Here is a 21,984-nt window from a genome sequence, read left to right as displayed (position 1 = left end):
TGGTGGGGCTGGAGGTGCGGACTCTTTTTGTTTCTTTTGTGCAGGAAGATTGGGATTTATGTTCCTATATTTCAATGGATTTACGTATTGTCAAACTTAATCTCGCAGTGAAATTTACACAGCCTCGGACTTTCAATCCTAGAAGTGAGCGACATTAGAACAATCGTGAAATTAGTCCAACAATGGCCCAAGTCAAAACATCTGGCCATGTGAGAATATCAAGAAAGGAATAAGTTTTCCATTACTCAAACTCTAGCACATACATCTCCCCACTTTCCCTTCCATTCTGATATACAATTCCCCTTCACCCTTCTATCTCTTCAGAAAATATCCTCTAATCCCTCCCACTTCCCCCCCTTATCCGAAACCTCATGTCTCGTGGTCCAGTACTCTCCATTAAAGGCCCAGTACTCCTCCCCTGTCGTCTCGCACCTCTCTTTCGAGAACCACCGCGGAACAAACTCCTCCCCCCTCGCCTCTCGCTCTCGCCTTCTCGCACGCTGCTTCTCCTCGACACGGTTCTTCTCCGAGGCAGCGAGGTCGTACTCGCCGTCCTCCATCGCACGCTGGTCTGGGCGGAGTCGGGTATCAGTGGGCGCGAGAATGGGGCGGAGCTTGTCTGGCACGTCGTTGAGCGTAACGCAGAATGGGGTCAAATTGAACGGGATGCCGGCCGGCCGTCCATGGCATTCCCACACTAGGAAAGCCTTGTTCTCCTCGGCGGGTTTCAAGCCCGAGGTGTTCGGGTGGACCACGCTGTCTTCGTAGCCGGGGGTGAGGCGGGCGTAGATCTTGTCGTTCCAGCGGCCGCCGATGCTCCAGCGGGGTTTGCCGTCCGCAGTCATGACTTTGCCGTGGACCTGGTAAGCGGAGGAGGCTTTCCAACCCCGGGCTTTGAAGTCAAGTTGGCAGACTTCGCCTGTGTTCCAATTCTTGACCTCCATCAGGCCGTAGTTGTCGACGGTTGGGTTTCCGGTGATGATGCCTACCACCGAAGAGGTGACCTTTTTCCATGTGTAGAGCTCAGATCCACCAGAAGTTGGTCGGAGATTCAAAAACCATGTTCCAAGTGGGTTGATGTCGAACGATTTGCCATAAAACTTGGATTTCACAGCGGATTCGCCCTTTATATTGTATCAGCAGTGCCTACTTAAAGAGAGTGAAGACACAGTTAACTTACGTAGTAGTCCCATTTTTTCGATTCAGCATAGGCAGCACCAACCGGCGGATGGTGACTGACTTGCTCAATGAAGAAACGATACCCCTTATCAGGCCGGGCATACTCGTATGTCTCTCCAAGAAGAGGATTGAAGGGCTTCGCGACTCGGGCGATTGTTGAAGCGTATTCGCTAGCCGCGAACGCAGCAACATATACGAGTCTCTCGGTCGAGTCCATCCGTTCAGCCGCTGTGTCGAGCAGGTCGGTATATTCCATGTCCTCAGCAACACGCTGGAGCAGAGAAGTAGGCTCATTGAAGGAGACAGGTAAAGTCATTTTGGTCATGTCTTTACCAATCATGGATTTAAGGATACCCTGTGAGAGTTAGATCGTGGCTAATCGATAAAAGGCATCGAGACATACCCAAAGACTTATCTTGGGCCTGTCATCTGCATCCATCGCTAGCTTCTGCCGAGGACCATCCTCATAGCCCCTCCAAGCAGTCGATATCTGCGCCATTTTATCGTCGAACAACTCCTCAGTGGATGGTGGCATCTCTATAGCTCCGATACCAGGGCTTGAGATCGGCATCTCAACGACTTCTATTTCACCCGCATCCACTGCATCAAAGAATTCGTCAGAGTCGGCGTCAGAGTCGGACAGCTCTCCCAAGTCGACAAAGGTAGACTTTCGTCGAACAGCACTGCTAGCGCCCCTGTTAGTACCCCTAGGTCGCAGGAAGTCTTCCGGCTCCCTGGTAGGTGTTTCCTCAGCCTCAGCAAATTCATCCTTTTCTCCGTCCCTACTTAGTGGACGAGACTCGTTCATTTCATATCCTTCGAGAGCTTCGCGGAGAGCGGCTTTGGTCTTCCTCCGCTTCAGCTCGGATAGACCAATACGGCTTTCGAGTTCTTCTTGTTCTTGCACGACCCGGGCCATGCTCTCTTCCCACATCCGGCGAACGTTGGCTTCTCGATCAAGTCTATACTGCCAATAGGCGTCGCGATCTCGAGCAATCCGCAAAAGATCCCCAACAAGGGCCTTAAGATTTCCAACCGCGGACTCATACGATGTGAGAGCTTGTACCGCCGTTGGGTCTGATATTTGCATTGTGGGATTTCGTGTTCTTTCTGCAACGAGGGCCGCAGACACCTGCCCTAACAAATCAAGCTGTAGTTTTGCAGACTGGGCGGTGATATTAAAGGCGTCCTTGCTTGCCGGTTGCACCTCGTGACTACTACTGCCGTCTCCATAGTCATCGTCATCGTCGTCCTCTCCCTCTGCTGTAGCAGTGCCGAGGTGGCTTTGCAACTTGGCAAGATCTCCACCAGAGTAACTGAGTTCATAATTGCTAGGAGGATAGTCGTCATCGTCTACAGTGCTTGCACCGGTTCTCGATGTGCTACCAATGGCAAATGGCACACTAAGTGATCCGGCCGCTGAGAAATAGTGTGAGTTGAAGGCATGACGAAGAAGTAAGGAGGGCAACCTACAAGGAGCGAAGCTTTTGGGTGCAGCTCTGGAATGAATGCTCAAAGAGTCTCCTTCGCCGGCGGGTCGCTTTTCGAATTGTTCTATTTTGGCTTGCTTGAGTGCTTCCACCTCGCGAGTTTGACGCTTTTCTTCCTCTTGAGCCTCATCTTTGCTCCACCGAATGGCATTGTTCAGTGCCCAATACCAGCGCTTTGCTTCTACCTGGTGATTGGCTTTGAGATGGTATTTAACAGAGGACTTCCCGTGAATCTCAAAGCGCTGTTTGTCTTGAGGATCCATGTATAGCTTAGCAATTTTCATATTTATGGCTCCTCGGCAAGCAGACCCAGCATCATCTATCACATGTAAGCAATTGAGGGCAATTGACGACCAAGATTTATTGATTTACCTTGATGTTTGTAGTAGCTAAGCACACCATCTTCGAGTACGAACCACCGCAACTTGTACCCACTGGTGTAATTCGTCCACTTCTTGAGGTATCCTTTCATTTCGCGACCGTCTTTACTACCCAAGGGATTTTCCGCGCCACTTGAGCCGGCTTGTGCAGCTGAGCTGCCAAGAATTGTCTTTTCTTGGATCCCTCGTTGCGCTGCATGTGCTGCGGGTGATCGCTTTAGGATTGCTCGTGTCCTGTCATCTTTGGTAACTTCTTGCGGGAGTTTCCCTTTCCTGTCTCGCCTGAAGGGATCGGCGCCGTTGAGCAAAAGCATTTGAATGAGCTTGATATCTCTCCTTCGCGCTGCTTCGTGTAAGAGGGTTCCGCCAGATTCAAGTGTTACAGGGTCAGTCGTAAGCTCGCCGCCATTGACGTCTATTGTGCTGCGAATTCTAGGGTCCTGGAATAATTTCTCCAAGGCGGTCAAATCGCCCGCCGCTACTAGACTCTGAATTTTCTTCACGTTGGTGTCAACAAAGATGGATCTCGCAAGCTGCAGGAGCTGGAATATCTCCGGGGTGCGCGCGAGGTCTAGAGGCGTCTGACCTAGGTAATTCGAGACAGAATCGTTAATACCGGGCTGATCTAACAGCGTACGAACAACAGGCGCTCGACCGAGAGTTGCGGCAAGATGCAGGGGGGTATTGCCGTCCTTGTCCCTCCCATTGATATCGATAGGTCCGTCAGATCCTGGTGTTGAGTTCGAGAGGACAAATTCAATGACTGGCATTTCAGCACATTGTATAGCCAGGTGTAATATTGATGTCCCTTCCAGACGACCGGTGGATGACAGGGCAATTGACGACGCGCTCTTGTCTGGATCTGCAGCTGGGACTGCCTGCTCCCTCATGGCCTTGGATATAGCACCAGTATCACCGTTGCGCAACGCTTCAAAGACCCTGAACATCTTGACGGATTGTTCGATCGAGGTTCCCTTGGTAGTCGGCGAGGCAGGAGACGTGCCATGGCTCGGAGAGGCTGGCGCCAAGCTGTCGGACAGCCCTCCGGCGTTGGACATTGTCGTAGAGAGATGCGGTCGGTGACCGGGACGCGATGGGTGTCTAATGTGGCTAGAAGGGCCCCGGACAGGTAGCGAAGACTGCTGGGAGCTGAGAGAGGTCGTCGAGGCTGCCGCCGAAGTATGGGAAGTACTGTTTTCTGGCAGGTCGGTGACGTCGGGCTTGGAAGAAACGCGGGAGAGAAGATGCTTCACGCTGGCCGACTTGGACCGCTTGTGCCTGCAGCATTGTCAGTCTCTGCGTGAGCTTCAGATTCCAGGCTCATGGATCACAAGAGCAGAGCCCCTACTGTGCGGTGGTGTCGCTAGAGTCATTCATGGCCGTGGCAGCTACTTACCCGTCCATTTCTAGTGTTGTGTGGTGAGTCGTGAAGGACGGACTGCGGGGATGCGGCGCGCGGTGAGATTTGAGATAGCAATGAGGGTTGGTGCACAACAGATCCAAAACGGCGCAGACTCAGTCTTTGTGCGGCATTTCGGGGAGCAAAAGCGTGCTGCTTAGGAATAGAGCTGGATGCGCTCCAACAAATGGACGCGGGGTTTCGAGACGGCACGGCCACCTGGGTGACGAAACCGCCAGGCCGTTAGGGGAGTTAGCGGTAGTGTGGCAGCATGGCAAACCTTGTTCACCTGTCCTCGACAAATGGAGGTGCGTGCAGCGGCGGCCTGGGATAATTATGCATAAACATGGCGGGAATAATGCCACAATGCGTAGGTGCTTCGCGAAGTTCGGCCTCGCGCCGCTGCGATGCTGCGATACTACGATAAAAGCTTGCTTACACCATTGTCCGTATGCGTGCGGGGACTCGATGGATGGAGCAAAATTCGGGTGACAGACATTTGGTGGGTGAACACCTGCCACTGCCTGAGTGGACTAGGCAGAGCATCAAGTCTGCCAAAACGATCAGTTGCTAATATGTTATATCACGTTGTAAGATGATCCCGCTGTAAGGTTATACCACGCTAGGATGTTATGTCATGTACAAGGTTATATCGCAGTGACAATGCCAAAACCGTCACGGAGCCCCTCAGTTGGCATGGGTAGTTCTGTATATTACATTTTTTTACATCTTGGCATTTTTTCATGCCGTCATACGTCGAGTCGAGCTCTACTGCCGACTGTCCCCGCTGACAAGCAGGATGACGCTTCCGAGCTGTCTGCGCATGTCCTCCTTCTCGACGTCGTGAGTGTCCTCGACTTCCCCCCACATGCCTGTCTGCCAGCGAACCTCCAGACTCGCTGCTTCGGCCGCTTCCTCAATGCCGAAGCGATCTCCAGCAGCCTCATCCCGTAGATGGCTCAGATGTTCGCTCCACTCGACAAGTAGCCGCACTCCGACGAGCAGACTCTTGCTAGCCAGGACGGCGCGCTCGAGACCGGCCAGCTCGTACGCTGGCAGTCCGGACAGCCACCCGCGAATGACATCCTTGGTCATGTCAGGCTGCGGGAGGGGCAGAATGCTGTCCTCCTGGGTAATTGGCGTGATCTCCACGCCCGGCCATACTTTTGTCGTGAGATGCGCAATGATGGGCTTGGCTACCCGGATTTGCAGTTTGCGCAGCGTTTCTGTGCCCGCCCGCTCCTCCAGTTGGGGCGCGTCGTGAATGTTCTTCTCCGGCGCCCAGCACAGCAGCGTGTCGGTGGCGAGATAGCGCATCATCATCTTGACAATGTCATTCCTCACCGAGCTCTTTTCGTCAGCATCCGCCGCCTGTATGTCCAAAGCACGTGATGCCAGAGACGTCATCGGGATGTTGTGTGTCTTGAGCGCTTGCTGTATGCTCACCAGCAGGTCCCATTCGAGGGCTATGGCGGCGGCGAGGTGGTGTTTGCCGTGGGGAACGGTGAGGATATCTTTCGTGGGTGTCCGCACAGGCCGGGTATCGAGGAAAACCTGATGGCCATCTAGCGCAATTAGATGTACACTCTCCTTGCTCAGGGCTCCGAGCTTACCTGGGGTCTCTTTCACACTGACATCCTTCCAGAACCGCTTCAGCAGACCGCCCTTCGACTTGGAAGGACTCGCCCGGAGCTCCTGAGCCCTCTTGAGCAGCTCAACCTGCCGCTTTTTCCGCGCTACTCGCTCGTCTACGTCTGAGACTGGAGGGTCCGGGGGAGCACCGGAGACTACGGGATGTGGGAGCGGGTTGGCAGGACGTGGCGGTGATGTATGCAGACATTGCACGATGGGCAGATGTGTTCGTCTTGCGGGAATTCGGCGCGAGGAAAGTCGCCCGAGGGAGGACAGAGACCGCAGAGTCTCCATGGCCGTAGAATGGGTGAGGTTGGCCGGGTGGCGTCGCAGGTGGTTTCGATGTGGTCGTTGATAGAAGCTCCGGATGGGTGGACCTCAGAGGGACCTCGCGCAAAGGCAAACGGCAGAGCTGGGCCCGATCGCAGCTAACGGATGACAAAAGCTGGGGTTGGTGCCGATCTCGTAAGAAAAAGCATCCATCCGTCTGCCTGTGTGCTCAGCCTGCGCTCCTCAGCCTGCGCTCAACAGCGCCCGAGGGAGCCCCATGGCTGCCAATTGGCCTGCGACTATTCCGGGCACGCAGCGAGGCTCCTAGAGCGCTCGTGGCGCCAGAAATGACACTTCCTCTCCGCGATTCGCACGTTTCATGCGTAGGACCGGCTAAAGGGGCACGCGCTGGTGCTGCAGGCCGCTCTCCGCTCTCGTGTTCCCGACCCCAGCTTTTTGCGCCTGTCACACCCGCTGCACCGCTCGCTCACCTCGACGCCCAGCGGGGACCATGACCGCGAGGCCCCAAGCTGCACCCTCTCCCACCAAAAGCCCGCCCAGACGGCTCGCGCCCCTTTGACCCCGACGAAACCGCATCGTGCACCCTGAGCCGCCATCTCGAAGTCCCCATTCTTGCGGCCTCGGCAACCTCATCTTGGAGCGCAGCAGCACCCCCAGGAGCCCAACCCGCAGCCCAATGGTGTCTTGAGTCTGTCGCGCATCTCCACAGGCACCCGGCCGGCCTTTTTCATGAATCACAGCACCGTCGCCACCACCGCGTCCAATGCCTCGCCTGCCAAGCCGAAGCCCATCCGCTTCGTGACGAACCATGACGGGCCCTACGCGAAGAGACGCAGGATCAACTCTGCCTGCTTGACGTGTCGGCGGAGGAAGACGCGATGTTCCGGTTAGTTGCATGCTCGCGTCGGGGGCAGTCCGTGGGGACGGGGAGGAACACTGCTAACCGTGCCTCCAGGCGAACGCCCGGTGTGTGGGACCTGTACGCAGAACAAGCACGAGTGCGGTGGCTATGGGCCCGAAGGCGACGCTCCCTTCAGCCCTGTGTCGGAAGACAGCAAAGATGTGACCAAGAAGACGTTGATGGGGGACGCTTCACATACCACGATATCCTCGCAGCCCCGCAAACACAAACTGCCTGCCCAGTCGCCGCAGGACTCTCGCCCATCAACATCGCATAAGCGGTCTATTGACTCCTCGAAAGCGAGGCCGTCCGACAATTCAAGACCCAGCAACGGCGGAAAGCTCGAGGAAGATGCCGGTAAATTGGCATCCCCACTGTCTCGCGAAGATCACCACTGACTCTGTCTCAGGCGCTGGTTTGAGTCTGAGCACTCGCAACCGAATGCCATACTTCCGTTACTTTGGACCTACTGCCATCATGCCTGGCTTCAAACAGATGGTGGTAAAGGTCCGAGGGAAACGCCAAGGTACTGGGCACACCTCGTCTGAAGGTAAGGCTATGCTTCTTGCAACATCAACTAAACTTATAAAAGAATCAGCTCTTGAGTCCTCTCCAGGAGTGCAGCCTTCTCACGGCCAGTATTCGCCTGTCCAAGTGCCGGAGGCTCGTACGCCCATTGAGATCCCAGTGTACGACACCTCGGCAATGTCACCAAGCCCTTTGATCACCCATTTGTGCAAAACTTTCTTCACGCATCTTGGGTGCAGTTTTCCTTTCTTGCAGCGAGACCGCTTCTTGCGTGATCTGGAAGAAAAGCAAGTCGATGCAATCCTAGTCGACGCTGTGTGCGCATTGGCTGCCCGGTTTTCCACTCACCCCATGTTGACTGGCAGTCCAGAGCCAGAGACGGAGGCAGAGCTTCGAAAAGTCCCCAGTGTCCATCCTTCAGAGCACGGGCAGGCATTTGCACAACGAGCTAAATCAGCAATTCCTGACACCTTCCCGTGTCCCAGCGTTGCTGTGGTGCAAGCGGCCCTTCTACTCGCATACGATGAGTTTGGTGCGAGTCGCGACAGTGGACTCTGGATGTACTTGGGGATTGCAATTCGCATGGCACAGGATCTTGGAATGCAGACACTAGAAGGCCTGAGATATGAAGGCCGTTCCGGCCCCACGCCTAAGACTGTGAAGACTGCGCCTACAAACGGGAAGCATGAGCCATCACAGGAGAGAACTCCGCCGCTCCTACCATTTGAGAAGAGTGTAGACGAATCCGCCATCGAAGAGCAGCGGGCGGTTGAGCGTGAGCGAGTAGACACCTTTTGGTCAATCTTCTTCCTGGATCGTGTCATCTCGTCTGGCACTGGACGGCCCGTGACTCTGCGCGACCGGGACATTGAAATCTCTTTCCCATCGCTCGATGAGGCCGATCCAGTGACTGCTTGGCCTGTTCCGTTCCCAGCCTTGATCCGAATAATCCACCTGTACGGGCGTGTAACAGATCTGCTAAACAGCATCAAGGAAGTGTCTCATGTCACGCAGGATGTTCTTGCGCAGCTAGCTGCTATGGAGAACCATTTGACCGATATCTATCAAGGGCTCTCGCCAAGGCTTCATTTCAACGCCGTCAACTTCCAGCACTACGTCAAGGTCAACCAAGGAACGAACTTCGTTCTTCTTCATTTCTGGTTCCACACTCTTATTGTTCTTCTCCATCAACCGACATTACTCAAGACCTTCGAAGGGAGCATTCAGCAATTGTTACCCAACAGCAGAGAATTATCCATGTCCTCAGCAAAGACTATCGCAGACATTTTATCATTTGCAGAGCTGATAGATTCAAAGTCGGCACTTGGTAATCCATTCACGAGGTACGTAAAGCTCTCCGGTAGTGTAGGTGCAGTTGCTGACATCTGAGACAGTCAACCTATCTATGTCGCAGCTTGTGCCTTTCTAAGAGAGACCGCGCTGCATTCAGCCTCTTCGAATCCGCACTCAAGACCTTCCACCCCGGGATCTCACCAAAGCCATGATTCTGGGGTCTTGACGAAGACCCCTGTTGACCAACAGAAGCTCGATAAACAAATGTTCTCTCAGTCCAACGGCGACAGGATGACCCATCTACTGGACACTTCTATAGACAAGAACCAGGCAGCAAAGCATACATTGCTAGCCTCGGCAGCGAACCAGAACTACCAAAGGTGTTACAGGGCCCTCAAATCACTGGAAACATACTGGGCTGGTGTAAAGTATATACTGACAGTACTTGACCAGAAGGCCAAAGGGGTCGGAGATCCCCTTTTATACACTAGAGAAGAGATGGAGAGCGCTCTAGAGCTCCCGCGACCTGAGCCCGCCTTCACGTCTCCTGGATGGCGGAGGAAACTGTCTTGGGGAACATATCTCACAGCCCAAGGGGTCAGCGACGTGGCACAAGCAAGGGTGGCTTCTGCTTTGCGGCACAAGCCAAGCGGTCAAACCATTAGTGGGCCAGCTTCGCCCATGATGAACCAAGGTTTGTTGCTTCATGCCAATCACATTTTGTTGAGACTAATCAGTTTCGTAGCCATTGGATGGTCTCTCACTGGCACCATGAACTCTCCAAGTACGAGCCTTGCTGTCCTGTATCCCACGGACACCAGTCGCGAAACGAATGGCCGGCACACGTCTGAAGCTGCCGCACCATCCATTGCCTCGATACTATCCACCCCGCAGAACACATCTGCTCAACCAAAATCCAACCAGCGCATCAAGTACGAACACGGCCTTCCGCCTCCATCACCCAGCTTCCAGACCAGCGCCCCACCGCAATCATACGCGCATAACCCGTCTGGAATCACCACCATGCCGCCACCCTCAACATACCACAACATGCCCTCCGCCGACCCCGTCCTCGTCTCAGACGCCGATCTCCTCCTCAACCTTCACTCGCCCTACTCCACCGCCTCTCCCGGCCGCATCACTGCGGGCGTCTCCCCCTTCATCCCACCTAATCGTACGCCTACCCTCAACCCTAACCAGTCACCTACACAAGACTTCTCGCCCTCGTCGCAGTATAACCAGTTCGACATCGGCGGCAGCTTCGATGGCTCAGCACAGGTGCCCTTTGGCGACATGATGATCCAGAGCCAGGACATCGATATGAGCGCGCTTGGGGACGATATGATGCCTTGGCTCGAGTACCTGCCGCATGAGATGTTGTACTACGATGGCAGCTCGGGGTATGTGGGCGGTTCGCAGGGACCTGGGGGCGGGATGGAGGGAGGGAACTCGGGCGGGGGGTGAGTTACGCCAGCGACTGAAAAAGAGGAGAGGAGGGTGTGGGTGGGTGTATGCGACTTGGAAATCTGATTTCTGGAATCTACTATTTCTAGCTAAAAACGGATGAGTTCCTCTGGGTTTTCTGAGGTGGGATGGTAGGGTGGATATTGTGAGTTTTCAAGTGAGCGTTCTTAGCAACATTTTCCCCTGTTATCATTGTGGAAAGCGGGAGGTTGAAAATGGAAAGGTTCCAAAATTTGGGGGGGGGGGGCGTTGGTGGTTGTGTTGCTGGTGGTGGGGGTTGGTTTTGGAGGGTTTGGGATGGCTGATATACCACTTTTTTTTTTCTTACGCTTCTGGTCTAATTTCTTCTTCTTCCTCTTCGTCTTTTCTTGAGTGTGATACATACAAAATAGGGTTTAGAGAATGGGAAATGAATGTGGATGGGATAGCTGTCCGAGGGTCTTGAGACAGCGGATTATTCGTGCTTTACTTAAAACGTGACATGTGTGTGACTTGTACTAACTATGTGACGATTCGACGGGCTTTGTTGAAATGAGGGGCGAGAGACTAGGTTCGGGGTTATTTGGGATTTGATGGCAGACAGGCGGGGCTGGACAGCGTGGCAGTACTGTGCGAGTATCGGTAGTGCGGTAGCGGGGTGGGGTTGGGTTGGGTTGCGTGTGGGCCAGAGGAGGGAGGGTATGGTATGCGGCGCGAGTCATGTGGGATTGGGCATGTCCGTCGTAAGTGCTTGGAGGAAGCGATGGGACTCGGGAGGATGAGAGCGCGTATTGATTTCGCAGGGGAAGAGAGGAATTATGAGTGGAGGTGGTGGGGGTTGGCTGACTTTTGAGACGGCGTTGGGCTGGATGTGAGAGCGGGGATTGGGTAGAAATCGTGAATGTTGATATACATATATGTATTGAACAGAACGGTACAAAGGTGTATTCTATAACGAGGAAAGCTTGCCGTGGAGTTTCACTATACGCACATCGGATTTGACTTTTCCATGTTAACTTATGGTTAAAAGAAGGGCCGAGTTACCGTGATTTCTGAGGGTTCTCGATGGTTTCTTCATGGCCAAAAGAAGGAGCGAGGTGCTGTCAACTCTAGGTATCCTGGTGTTGTATGCCACTAATATTGCCAAAGCGTGGACACCGTTTGCGTACTCGGACCTCGGGCTAAGGACATACAGAGGGGCTGTAACGCGACAATGTACATTGCAAGTCTAAGCCTAAAGCAACCAGGGCCGGCGCCCGCGATTCAGGAGATGGAAGATAGGCCACGGGGAATGAGTCTGCATGTGTATCTTGCGTAGCCTGTACAACGCCAAGCATCGAACTGTGGAGGATGTGAAGAGCGAACCCGGCGAGCGGTGAAGCACCCCTGAACCCAGCCTCGAGGCGACGTGCGGCATGCGGTGCGGTCTGTTCCCCGCGTGCCCTTTTTGCATGGCGAATGTTACTAGCCCCTTGACTTGCATGATCGGTGACGCCTGACTTGCACGATCCTGGGAACGACTTCGCTTCACCTCACCCGTCCGGGGCCTTTTGTCCACCGCAGCCATGGAAGCCTCCCAGCACGACTATCTCTGTCATGCATCTGGAATCTCTAAACAGCCTCCATATGCACGCCATCGGCAGACGGCACGCCGTGGCGGGCTGCTATCGGGGCGAACACCCGGGAACATATTTTGAGTTTGGCCATGCAGCGCTTACGGCCTCTCTTTCGGGGTCTCCCGACTTCATCCATCAGCCTTGCCCGCTCTGGCCAATTGTCTGCCCGAGCCCGACCTGGATGAGTATTGCGTAACCCCATTCATGCACAAGAAACTCTAAAAGCGAAGTCATCAGGCCTTCAGGCCTTCCAGCCTGTGCCACCCTGCTAGCACGCCGCCTGCGGCACTTGATTGCCTCCCACGATCGGGACGGCAAGGCCAGCGCCATGGGACCGCCTGGGCGAGCCGGTGAATGTTCCAGCGCTGCCTGCCGAAGACATTCGGGAGGTGCCCGTGCTGCCGAACCCCTCTCTGCTGCCGGTGATCGTCGAGTGAGCCGTCAATGAGTCGCAGAGGGGCACCGGCAAAGGGTCGATTTGCGGCCCAAGTCTGGTACGGAGCTAAAGGTTTCCAGCAACTGATGCCCCTCCGTACCAGGAGTGTCCATCGAGTCATGGCCGCCGTGGGGTCCTGGGTCTAATCACCGCGGAGGGGCCGCTGTAGAAGAGAGCTATCGAGTGCCCCACCGTCCTCTGCTTTCCTGGACTGTATCGCGACATCTGGTTTGATTGTGGCAAGGCTCTTATTCCCTGCCAGCGATCCTCTGCCTGCTTTATTACCCAGGTCATTCCCCAGCCTGCCGAAATGGCATTCAAAATGGGCCGGAAGTTCGACCCGCATCAGACGCTGATAGAGAAGGTTACCTGGGACGTTGCGCGCAACTGCACGGATATTGCCTTGGAGTTTGCTCTGCTGGGATACATCGACATCGCCACTTCGCTCTTCAACATCACCGCGGACTTCAACAGCACCTGCAGAGCCTCCTGGAGTCCCGGGCTGTACTTTGCGTGGGAAGCGACCAACTCATGGCCAGCTGCCATCCCGGCTGAGGAACGAACACTGAAGTACCTCGCGAAGCTGGAAAACGAGAGGCTCCTATGGAAACGAGATACCCACAAGGAGGAGGGAGGGTTGGAGAAGCTACTCGAGACTGCCCAAGGATATGCCAAAGCAGCAGTTTGGGGGAGTGCGACGTTACGGCCTGACGACTACGCAGCGGCCCTGGACCTCGCTATATTCCAAGGCCGAAAGGACAAGGCGCAGGAGATTGTAAAGACGATTGCGGACAATTTCCATATGATGTACCGGGAATTATCAAAATCGAGGCTGGCATGGAGTATGTTGAAGGATAAAGTTGTAGCACAAGAACTCGGACTTGATGACGGGAAGGTCAGGGCCTTTGGAGAGGAGGTACTGAAGACGTTCCAGAAGAGGATAAAGGACGGCCCATTACGGCGACCCTACGAGAACAAGTCGATGAGAGAGCTCGTTCAGCTGTGTAACGATAACACGCTCAAGAACGCCATCTGGGAAGAAACCGATTACGATCCCGACAACCCTCCTACTACGATTATCCGCGAACCCGCCTCCGCTGAGGAAGTCACGGCTCTAGAGAGGAGGCTAGGTTGCAAGTCCGGCCTCCCTGACGACTTCAAAGAGTTTCTGTTGGTGAGCAACGGGCTGGACCAGTGGTGGAACGGTTTCTTTGGCGAGCCAGAGCTCAGCGGCACCGACGCTGTACGCATCTACGATGCCCAGGGGCACCAACAGGAATGGGACGAAGAGGGCATCGACTTGACCAACATCCCAGGTCTCCCATTCAAAACGGTTTGGCCAAAATTCGATCACACAGTGCTGATCAACGCGGGCGACGCGGAGACGGTATTGGTTTGGATGATTGAGCCAGAAGTCATCGAAGTGGCCCGTAAGCTATTGTGGGAGACATACGAAGAGTCGGACGAGGAAACGAAGAAGCAGTTCATGGAATGCCTCAATGCTGCGTATGGTAGTAAAGAAGGGAGCGACGAGCTGACCTGGCTGATAATCTCGTGGTGTCCGCAAGCAGCCAAGATGCAGACTTTTAGCTGCTTCCGGGAGTTTCTGGAATATCTAGCGGGCGAGACGGCGCGGGAGGATACGATGGATGAAGAGGATGCGCAAGGCAGGCCGCTGTATAGTCATGATGTCTTCGCGTATGGGCTCCGGTAATACCTGGAGGAAGCCGGAGTCTGTCGTTCTATCTCTACAGGGTTTATATAATGCATGAAACTGGGCGTTTGATTCGATACGTAGCCGTCCTTGACACCGTCAACTCCATCTTCACACTATACCATCATGCCACTGTCCTCATCTCACAAGCCAACACCCGGCCAGATATTGTCGAACTTGTGCGGGATTGGCTAGGCCTCGTGAACATATAGCAACCACTATGCGCTGTGATTCTGGCACTTTGAACATGCTGCTAGTTGTCTATTACGAATAAGAAGTCCGATTGATTCCGCATATAACCATATATATAAAAATGCATATAGTGGACCTCGGCGTACGGGGCAGAAAATCAGAGCGCGGGGCCCTCGGACGGCCCTTTTTTGAGGTTGAAGCAACGACGTCGCGGAGCTCGTCGGGGTCGAACAAACAGCAAACGCAACACCACGGCCTGCTTTGTGACGGCAAGACACCCGCTTTCATGACTCGGCTGTTCCCCACCGTTGCAGTTGTCTCTACTCCGGCCTCGCCCATGGTCTCCGCTCACGCTTCCGACTACTTGAGCCGCATACATCACCGCATCTACCCCTCCAATAGCTACCTTTCTTGAGCAGCCTTCGCCATGTCCGACAGGCGTCTGAGGAACCGGCACACACCTGCTGGACGGCAGTCCGAGCAGTCTTCGTATCCCACGCTCGCGCGATTCGAGACAGATGGTGATCTAAGCCATAGCGATATGGACGACCGCTATGATGTCGACCTTGGCGACGATGTAAGTTTCGACACCCTGTTGCCTGTATCATCACCAGCCCACATCTGGGTTATCGGCCTTCACATATGTTCGTTGTATAAAGACTGACTGCTAATATTCCCGTCTACAGGCTTTTAGCGCTCATATTACTGGACGTCTCAGCAGCCTTCGTGAACGGTCTACCAACACACGTAGCTCCTCCTTCGTCCGCAGCGAGCCTATGGTAGGTGGCCTCGCGCAAGCAAACAATAACGAGACTGTCGCAACCTCAGAAAATATGACACCTCCACGATCTACGCCCCGGCGCCGTCGCCGCAACCAGCTCCTCGCTTCCAGGTTCCTAATGGAAGACGACATGATATATCTATCTGAGGCCACGGGGCTGGGAAGTTCTAGCTTGTCTTCATCGCAAACTCCTACTGATGGGAATGCGGTGCCAGTAAGCGTGATGGCTACAAACAGTGGAAGTCATCGACACGCGCGGAGCAGTCTCTTTGGCGCTGCTTCCCCACCGCCTGGATCTGGACTGTATGAATCTGGGCTACTTGAGGCCCCAAATTCGCCGGCGACCCCAAACAACCATGCCCTCTCACCTCGCCGGTCGCGGGTGCATCGCCGAATAGGCAGCGGGAGTGAGAACTATATGCCGCGGTCTCTTTCGCAAGGTGGCACGCCAAATTCGGTTGGCTCACTTCTAGGAGACCGCGGAAACTCTCAGCGCTCAGACGTCTCAGAGTTCACCCATGCCCAACGTCGTGCAGATGGTCGTGCTTTACTTCGCTCCATGAGAGCCAACAACACTTCTTTCTCTTCACATTTGAGCCAGGGGTACAGAGGAAACTACCTCAACGATCTGGAAGAATTGTCGGCGGGTGACTGGCCCGACGCATCCAACAGCGCTCGTCGCCCCGTTCCATCACGTCGTCAGGCACGGGACATGCCCAGACTAGCTAACCGCTTTGAAAACTGGGTCGACTCGGATTCAGAAGGCGCCGACGACTACGACGATTTTCTTTCCAGCCAGGAATACGAGGACTCACTCATCGCTCTCGGGTCCAATCGTGGTAACAATCCCTCCCGGGGGTCCTCTCAGATGCAGGCCATGCAAGTAATGAGAGAGAGATTTAGCCGCTGGAGTGCAGAAAACAATTTCGTAAAGCGTCCGCGAGACAAAGTTGATGCGATCGATACGATCGATGCGAACAATACGGATCTCATGTCTGTCCTGGAGAAAAAAGGCGCCGTCTCTGCGGTACTCTATCATAGCGAACGTTCGCAGCCGGGCGCTACGGATGTGTGGCCGGATATCCGCGATAGCTCTAAGATTCCATCGCGCTACTTCCCCATTTCTGACAGATTCTCGAATGGATCGCGGCTGAAGCGGAGAGGTCTGAACGCACTTGACTCTGTCCGCCCAAGTAAGATCCTTAAGCTCAAGGTGAGATCCTTGCAGAACTTGAGGACAGTTGTGCCAGGCTGGCCAAAAGAGCGCCTACCAACAGAGATGTTTGAGGAGATCGCGAGCTATCTCTCACGGGATGACATTAAGTCGATGAGGTTGGTGTCCCGCGAGTTCGACAAGCACGTCTCGCAGGTCCTGTTTAGGACTGTCGTTGTTCCTTTCAATACTGAAATCTATGGCATGTTAGGCCAGGACAAGAAGCCGGACTACAAAGGAAAAGGAAAGATCAAAGTTGAAGTAAACAAGGGCCTGTCGTGGAAAAACGCCAATGGAGACGATGTCTATGATGGCCATGGATTGGATGTATTCCGTGGGTTTGGGCCTCATATCCGGAAATACGGCATGAGCTTTGACGTTGATGAAGGTATGTTGCTATATAAGGTCGATACATCCGACTTGAGCTGACATTATTGCAGAAGCTTTAGCGAAGCCGCCCTTCAAAGGCACCACTGAAAACCATGCTAGCTTTTGGGGCAACTACGAATGGCCGTTCGAAGAATATCGACGATTCGATGATGTCGCCGGTCTTGAGTTGGCCGCCGACGAAACACCGAAGATGAAGACAGCTTTCTCCATGCTTCAGAAGGTCCAAGAGCTGGCGCTTTCACTAGACAGCGGTCTTGGCTGGCTCAAGGGCCCGGATCGGTCCATTCGTGCTAGAATAATCCGAAAGCAGCCGGAAGTCTTTGGTTCCTCCAAGGCTATACCAGACCGCAAGGAGCAAGCCCAACAGGAGCTCTGGGCTTACCTCAATCAAGTGCATGACGAAGCAAAAGTTGATCTGAAGACTGCCACTCTCTATAGAATGGCGGTCAACATTCCGTTTAAAGAGTTGAAGCCTATCATTGACGCCCATGCCGTCCCGGACATGTTACTGAAGTTTCCCTACTTGGATCCGTGCCTAGTTGCTGAAGCCACGCTAGACGAATATACCGTGGAGGACCGACGGGATGATCCAGCGGACGTGCCCGCCGATGCTGACGTTTTGGTTCCTGACCCTGTTCTGACACTGGCTCCTTCTGTGGGAGTGCTGTATTCGTCAGGCACCCCGCCAAGCGATCTAGCTCAACTGCGAAGTTCAATAGTTCCTACGAAGCTTTCGAAGGCGCAGAAAGAGTGGCTCATGGAAACTGAATGGGCACAGCGGGCATTCCTCTCGTCGTACATGTTGGCTATCATGGATAATCCGATAACATTTGAGACCGTCCACACGCTTAATGTTGCTCGAATATCCAGTCGATACACTTCCGCACTCTGTCGCCAGGATTTCTGGGATGCGTTACCGCAGCTGAAAACAGTCACGATCCAAGTTCTCCCAGATTGGCGGAATGTGGTCAAGGACGACGCTGGATATGTGGAGACACCATGTATCGACCCTCAGCATGCTATTGAACCTTTCTACCAGCTACTCAAAAAGATGATTAGTCCCCGAAAGAATATCAAGAGCCTCACCATTGGCTGGGCCGCTGGTGGCGAGCATGCAGAAGGTATACATGCGAGGAACAAGCACGTGCTCCCAGCTCCAGTGCTTCTTAACAGCGATGCGTTGCTGCTTGTTCCGAGTCAGATTGGAGGTGTCATGCTCTCATTCCCCCACGTTGAGCAGCTCACGCTGCGCAACTGCTGGATTACCCCGCCAGCACTGCAAGAATTCGTCAAGAAGCACGACAAGACACGACTGAGCAAGCTAACACTTCAATCTGTATCATTGACTGCAATGCCGAGAGTATTGGCCAACCAGAACGCGGCCCAGAATGCCAACCAGAACGCCAACCAGAACGTAAACCAGAACTTCAACGGTTTCTTCAATCTTCAGCAGGCGATGGCCAACGTGCAACAAGCCCATAATGGGGCTCATAACAATGGAGCAATCAATCAGCCGAATGCCGCAGGCTGGCAACTAGGACTACAAAACGGTGCTCCTCAACAAGGCGGACCGCCGCAGCAGCTCATTGCGCTCCAGATCCAAGCGCTGCAGCTCCAAATCAACCACTTGCAGAACCAGCAAGGCGCGCAAGCCCAAGCGCAAATCCCCAATATGCAGGCCCAGCTTCAAGCCCATATCCACGTCCAAGCCCAACTCCAAGCCCACGCCATACCAGGCCTGGTACCTCCTCAACAGCAGCAGCAACAACAACAACAACAACAACAACAACAACAACAGCTAGCGCCACCCCCACCACAGGTCAACGTGCAATCTGCCGTTCGCACACAACCCCGCGAGGGCTCCTGGCTCTACATCCTCGACATCATCTCGCCAGGCCAGAACCTCGCCGACTTCGGCTCCACGCACTCCAACGCCGACGTCGACCGCGAGAGCAACCTCCGCCAGCTTGAGCTGGTGAGTTGCGGCTACGTGCGCCTCCCGCACGCCAACCTGGACGAGGCGGGCCTCGAGCCCGCGCACCCGTTCCTGCGGCACCCGTTCTTCTCGAAGCGGTACAACGCGCTCGCGCCGGCGATGCTGAGCACCAAGGACCCGCTGATGGGCGAGATTGTGCAGGAGGTGGACGCGGTGGAGTGCGCGGCGGTGAATGTGGCGTGGTTCCTGAACACGGGGTGGGAGGATGAGGGCGAGGCGGCGGCGGTGGAGTTTGATGGGTGTTTGAGGGGAGGCGAGGGGCGGTTTTCGGGCGTGTTGAGGGCGAGTGATCGGGTGGGTGCGGCGGCGGAGTGAGTTGAGAGGGGATGGGCGGGTGTTTTTGAGAAAGGGGGGGTGGTGGTGGTGATGGGCGTTGTCGGCGGCTGAGGGGTGGATTTGCCTATCGGTCTATGGTCTACGGTCTACGGTCTACGGTCTACGGTCTACGGTCTACGGTCTATGGTCTATGGTTTCTTTACTTTATTCGACCCTCATGGAAAGGGCTATGACGGGATGGGTATGTATTACACCTGTATGCGTTGTTTTAGTTTCTCTGTTTCTTTCACGTTCCGGGAAAGGAAAGTCGATGGGCGAAGGGATCGATTGCTGCTGTTTCTGGAGCTGCCTTTGTTTGTATTATAGTGTACTGCGATCAAAAGTTCCTATGGCGGATGGCGGATGGCGGATGGCGGCTGATAGGACTGCACTGAGGGTCTTCCGGACGGGGAAAACTCCGAGGGCATGAGGATATGCGGGATGAAAGGAACGAATGCTGATTAGAGTACATGATATCTTCCACGACTGCGAGAGCTTTGATAGATGGATGTGATGGCTTTGAATCACATGTTGGAACACAAACCCCAAACAATCTCGGATGGAATAAGCTGTTTTGAGACTGAGAAACAAAAGGCAAATGCGGTCTATATCAGCATCAATGAAGGGCACAAAACCGCAGTTCAGGTGTGCCAGCTTCTTGGTTCGGAACTTTCGTTTTCATTTTCGTTTTTTTTTCATCAACGTACGTCCTAGCTAGTACCCTCTGCACGGCAGCATAAGCACATGCACTCGCTAACCCGTAACGGCCCCTGCTCGTTCCCCCTCCCCAGACCGGCGAAATCGTCAGGGGCCACATCATCTATGCAAGAAATGTGAAAACTAGGCCCTAGACAACGTTTACGAGACCTCATAGACATCGGCGACGGACTTGACGTCGGTGGAGAAGTTGATGTCCTGGCCCATGCTGATGAGGGAGACGGACGAGACCTGCACAGATGTGGGTTAGATGAGTGTTGTAGTTTGGGGAATATGCCACGAGGTTCATGGGGAGAGAAGAAGAAACTTACGCTAATGTCGACAAACGGCTTCGATTTCGAGAACTTGATGCGCATGGGGAAGAACTCTGCCTCGCTCTCCGCGCTCGCCTCGAACTCGAAGCTGCCGGATGAGTGCTCCTCGTCGACGGTGCCGATGTTCCACTCCAGGCTATCCCCGCTGACCTCGTACACGGCGTCGAAGGAGCTGACGTTGGGCTCGTCCGTGGCGAACGGGATGGTGACGGCGACGTCGTTGAGCACGTCGGCGCCGCTGTGCTCGTATTCAACGGTGATGTTGTATGTTCCACCGCTCTCCTCGACCCACGCGCGGAACGTGATGGGCGGGTCGGACACGTCCTCTGCCTTGGGCGCAAGCTTCCACTTGACAACGGCAATGGCCATGTTGACGGGAAAGCCCTTGGACGTGTCTGAGAGCTGGATGTTGCGCGAGTTCTTGAAGACGGCCTTGTCGGCTTTAGGGTGCGTGATTAGCTGCGCATTGCGCGTCTCGCCGAGCGCCAGCGCGAGCTTGACTTGCGTCAGTGCGGCGTCCGAAATGCGCAGTGACAGGTCGCCCCGAACTTCGAACGACTTCAGCAGGCCTTCGCGGTCGAGGCGGGCGGAGATGTGCTCGGACGTCGTGATGTGGACTGGTTCGCGGTCGTAGGACGTTGACGGGCGCGCGGAAGCAGGGGCAACAGCGGGCGCCGCTTTGGGGGATTGCACGAGCGGCTCGGATTCTGGGGGTAGGTCGCCGGCAACTTGGTCGAACATGGAGCTGGTCTTCGACTTCTTGCCTAGCTGCATGCCCTTGCCGCGGGTGACGAGTGGTTTGCTGCTCTTCTTCTTCTCCGCCTCGTAGCTCTCGTACGTGTCTGTGACGGTGGCGGGCACGCTGGGGGTGTATGTGGGATACTGGGGAGCGCGCGGGCCAGCACCGCCAGCTGCTCGTCCACTCCGTGACATCTCCTTGCGTTGCATCTCGAGCTGCTTGGCGCGGCGTTTGCGCTCCTCGCTGGCCTCCAGCTCCTTGTTGCGTGCTATGATCTCCTGGATCCGCTCCTCGTGTGATTCCATTTCTAGGAAGGTCTTGATCTGGCTTAGTGTGAGATTTTCCCTGTATCCCAATGTGACGAGCTCGTCGAACGCTGACAGCAGTTCGAAGGCATTCTTCACAATCTCCCGCTCGTCCAGGCTCTTGCAAATGCTGGACACGACCTGCGCAAATAAATGTAACGAGTTGATGTCTTGCAGGATGTTCGATTGCCGATTCGTTATGAGGACCATGTAGAGTTCGTCGAGAGGCTGGTATACGTAGCGCACATTGTCTTGCTCGGCCGTCGTGTGTTGGGTGCTGCCGTCGGCGAGCTTAGGAAATGCGGCCAGGAGAGCTTCGATACGGGACCGTTGCATTTCGCGGAATTGGCGGGAGAGGACGGCTTTCCCGCCGCGGGTGCATATTGAGGCTGCTAGGATGACCTGGGGGGATTGTGAGTTTGATTCGAGGTGGAATATGTATGGGAACAAGGCTACCATTGTGGGACTTTTGTGCTATCTTTCGTGGGTATGATGTGACGGGGATGCCGCTTTCAGGGTGGTGTCGGAGTCGTCCAAAGGGTGTGTCGAGGAGGGATGTAGACGGCGGGGGATTCGAGGTTGAGACTTGATAGTCACAAGCTGCAAATGGGGCAATTGCACGGCTATGAAGGTAGGGAAACGTAGCAAACGACAACGGAATTCACCCTCAGCCGTTGCAACATACGTATCGCGAGAGAATCGAGCTGCACCGCGGGCTGT

At 54.7% G+C, this 21,984-nt stretch overlaps 7 protein-coding genes across 7 annotated transcripts; 3 read left to right on the top strand and 4 right to left on the bottom strand.

The window, feature by feature from the left end:
• Nucleotides 1–84: 84 nt before the first annotated feature.
• Nucleotides 85–4,681, bottom strand: BDZ99DRAFT_432518 (oxysterol binding protein 1). Its single transcript, XM_033717339.1, has 6 exons — nucleotides 4,446–4,681; nucleotides 3,042–4,327; nucleotides 2,653–2,988; nucleotides 1,583–2,598; nucleotides 1,181–1,534; nucleotides 85–1,124 (listed from the first exon to the last, which is right to left on the bottom strand). Exons 1-6 carry the CDS (start codon nucleotides 4,451–4,453, stop codon nucleotides 321–323), a joined length of 3,804 nt encoding a protein of 1,267 aa, XP_033582747.1. The 5' UTR covers nucleotides 4,454–4,681; the 3' UTR covers nucleotides 85–320.
• Nucleotides 4,682–5,120: 439 nt separating this feature from the next.
• On the bottom strand, nucleotides 5,121–6,470 carry BDZ99DRAFT_457737 (ATP12-domain-containing protein; the record flags this gene model as incomplete). The annotated part of the gene is made up of 2 exons (XM_033718755.1): nucleotides 6,062–6,470; nucleotides 5,121–6,013 (listed from the first exon to the last, which is right to left on the bottom strand). Coding segments are annotated over exons 1-2 (1,011 nt in total), but the record flags the coding sequence as incomplete, so codon positions are not given.
• Nucleotides 6,471–7,100: 630 nt separating this feature from the next.
• BDZ99DRAFT_514424 (uncharacterized protein) lies at nucleotides 7,101–10,557 on the top strand (the record flags this gene model as incomplete). Its single annotated transcript, XM_033724874.1, has 6 exons — nucleotides 7,101–7,257; nucleotides 7,327–7,629; nucleotides 7,682–7,822; nucleotides 7,865–9,143; nucleotides 9,195–9,787; nucleotides 9,839–10,557. 6 exons carry the CDS (start codon nucleotides 7,101–7,103, stop codon nucleotides 10,555–10,557), a joined length of 3,192 nt encoding a protein of 1,063 aa, XP_033582745.1.
• Nucleotides 10,558–10,895: 338 nt separating this feature from the next.
• On the bottom strand, nucleotides 10,896–11,275 carry BDZ99DRAFT_457734 (uncharacterized protein). Its single transcript, XM_033718754.1, has one exon. It carries the CDS (start codon nucleotides 11,256–11,258, stop codon nucleotides 11,055–11,057), a length of 204 nt encoding a protein of 67 aa, XP_033582744.1. The 5' UTR covers nucleotides 11,259–11,275; the 3' UTR covers nucleotides 10,896–11,054.
• A 1,283-nt stretch (nucleotides 11,276–12,558) lies between these two features.
• Nucleotides 12,559–14,498, top strand: BDZ99DRAFT_457733 (uncharacterized protein). The gene has a single exon (XM_033718753.1). The coding sequence runs from the start codon at nucleotides 12,911–12,913 to the stop codon at nucleotides 14,300–14,302; it is 1,392 nt and encodes a 463-aa protein (XP_033582743.1). The 5' UTR covers nucleotides 12,559–12,910; the 3' UTR covers nucleotides 14,303–14,498.
• A 1,663-nt stretch (nucleotides 14,499–16,161) lies between these two features.
• BDZ99DRAFT_376822 (uncharacterized protein) lies at nucleotides 16,162–19,189 on the top strand (the record flags this gene model as incomplete). The annotated part of the gene is made up of 2 exons (XM_033715045.1): nucleotides 16,162–16,876; nucleotides 16,929–19,189. 2 exons carry the CDS (start codon nucleotides 16,162–16,164, stop codon nucleotides 19,187–19,189), a joined length of 2,976 nt encoding a protein of 991 aa, XP_033582742.1.
• Nucleotides 19,190–19,885: 696 nt separating this feature from the next.
• On the bottom strand, nucleotides 19,886–21,973 carry BDZ99DRAFT_493747 (uncharacterized protein). The gene is made up of 3 exons (XM_033723263.1): nucleotides 21,721–21,973; nucleotides 20,218–21,666; nucleotides 19,886–20,137 (listed from the first exon to the last, which is right to left on the bottom strand). Exons 1-3 carry the CDS (start codon nucleotides 21,721–21,723, stop codon nucleotides 20,048–20,050), a joined length of 1,542 nt encoding a protein of 513 aa, XP_033582741.1. The 5' UTR covers nucleotides 21,724–21,973; the 3' UTR covers nucleotides 19,886–20,047.
• Nucleotides 21,974–21,984: the final 11 nt, after the last annotated feature.

The sequence above is a fragment of the Mytilinidion resinicola genome, assembly GCF_010093595.1.
Source record: "Mytilinidion resinicola strain CBS 304.34 unplaced genomic scaffold BDZ99scaffold_2, whole genome shotgun sequence".
Lineage (NCBI taxonomy): Eukaryota > Fungi > Ascomycota > Dothideomycetes > Mytilinidiales > Mytilinidiaceae > Mytilinidion > Mytilinidion resinicola.
This window is presented reverse-complemented; position numbering and strand designations above follow the sequence as displayed.

What these genes read in the sequence shown, in the direction of transcription:
- BDZ99DRAFT_432518 (XM_033717339.1), bottom strand. An exon ending in GGCCCAAGATAAGTCTTTGG is followed by an intron (nt 1,535 to 1,582) that starts GTATGTCTCGAT and finishes TAACTCTCACAG; the next exon opens with GGTATCCTTAAATCCATGAT. An exon ending in CGAAAAAATGGGACTACTAC is followed by an intron (nt 1,125 to 1,180) that starts GTAAGTTAACTG and finishes TACAATATAAAG; the next exon opens with GGCGAATCCGCTGTGAAATC.
- BDZ99DRAFT_457734 (XM_033718754.1), bottom strand. Translation starts at nt 11,258, where the DNA reads ATGACTCGCGCCGCATACCATACCCTCCCTCCTCTGGCCCACACGCAA.
- BDZ99DRAFT_457733 (XM_033718753.1), top strand. Translation starts at nt 12,911, where the DNA reads ATGGGCCGGAAGTTCGACCCGCATCAGACGCTGATAGAGAAGGTTACC.
- BDZ99DRAFT_493747 (XM_033723263.1), bottom strand. An exon ending in AGCCGTTTGTCGACATTAGC is followed by an intron (nt 20,138 to 20,217) that starts GTAAGTTTCTTC and finishes ACATCTGTGCAG; the next exon opens with GTCTCGTCCGTCTCCCTCAT.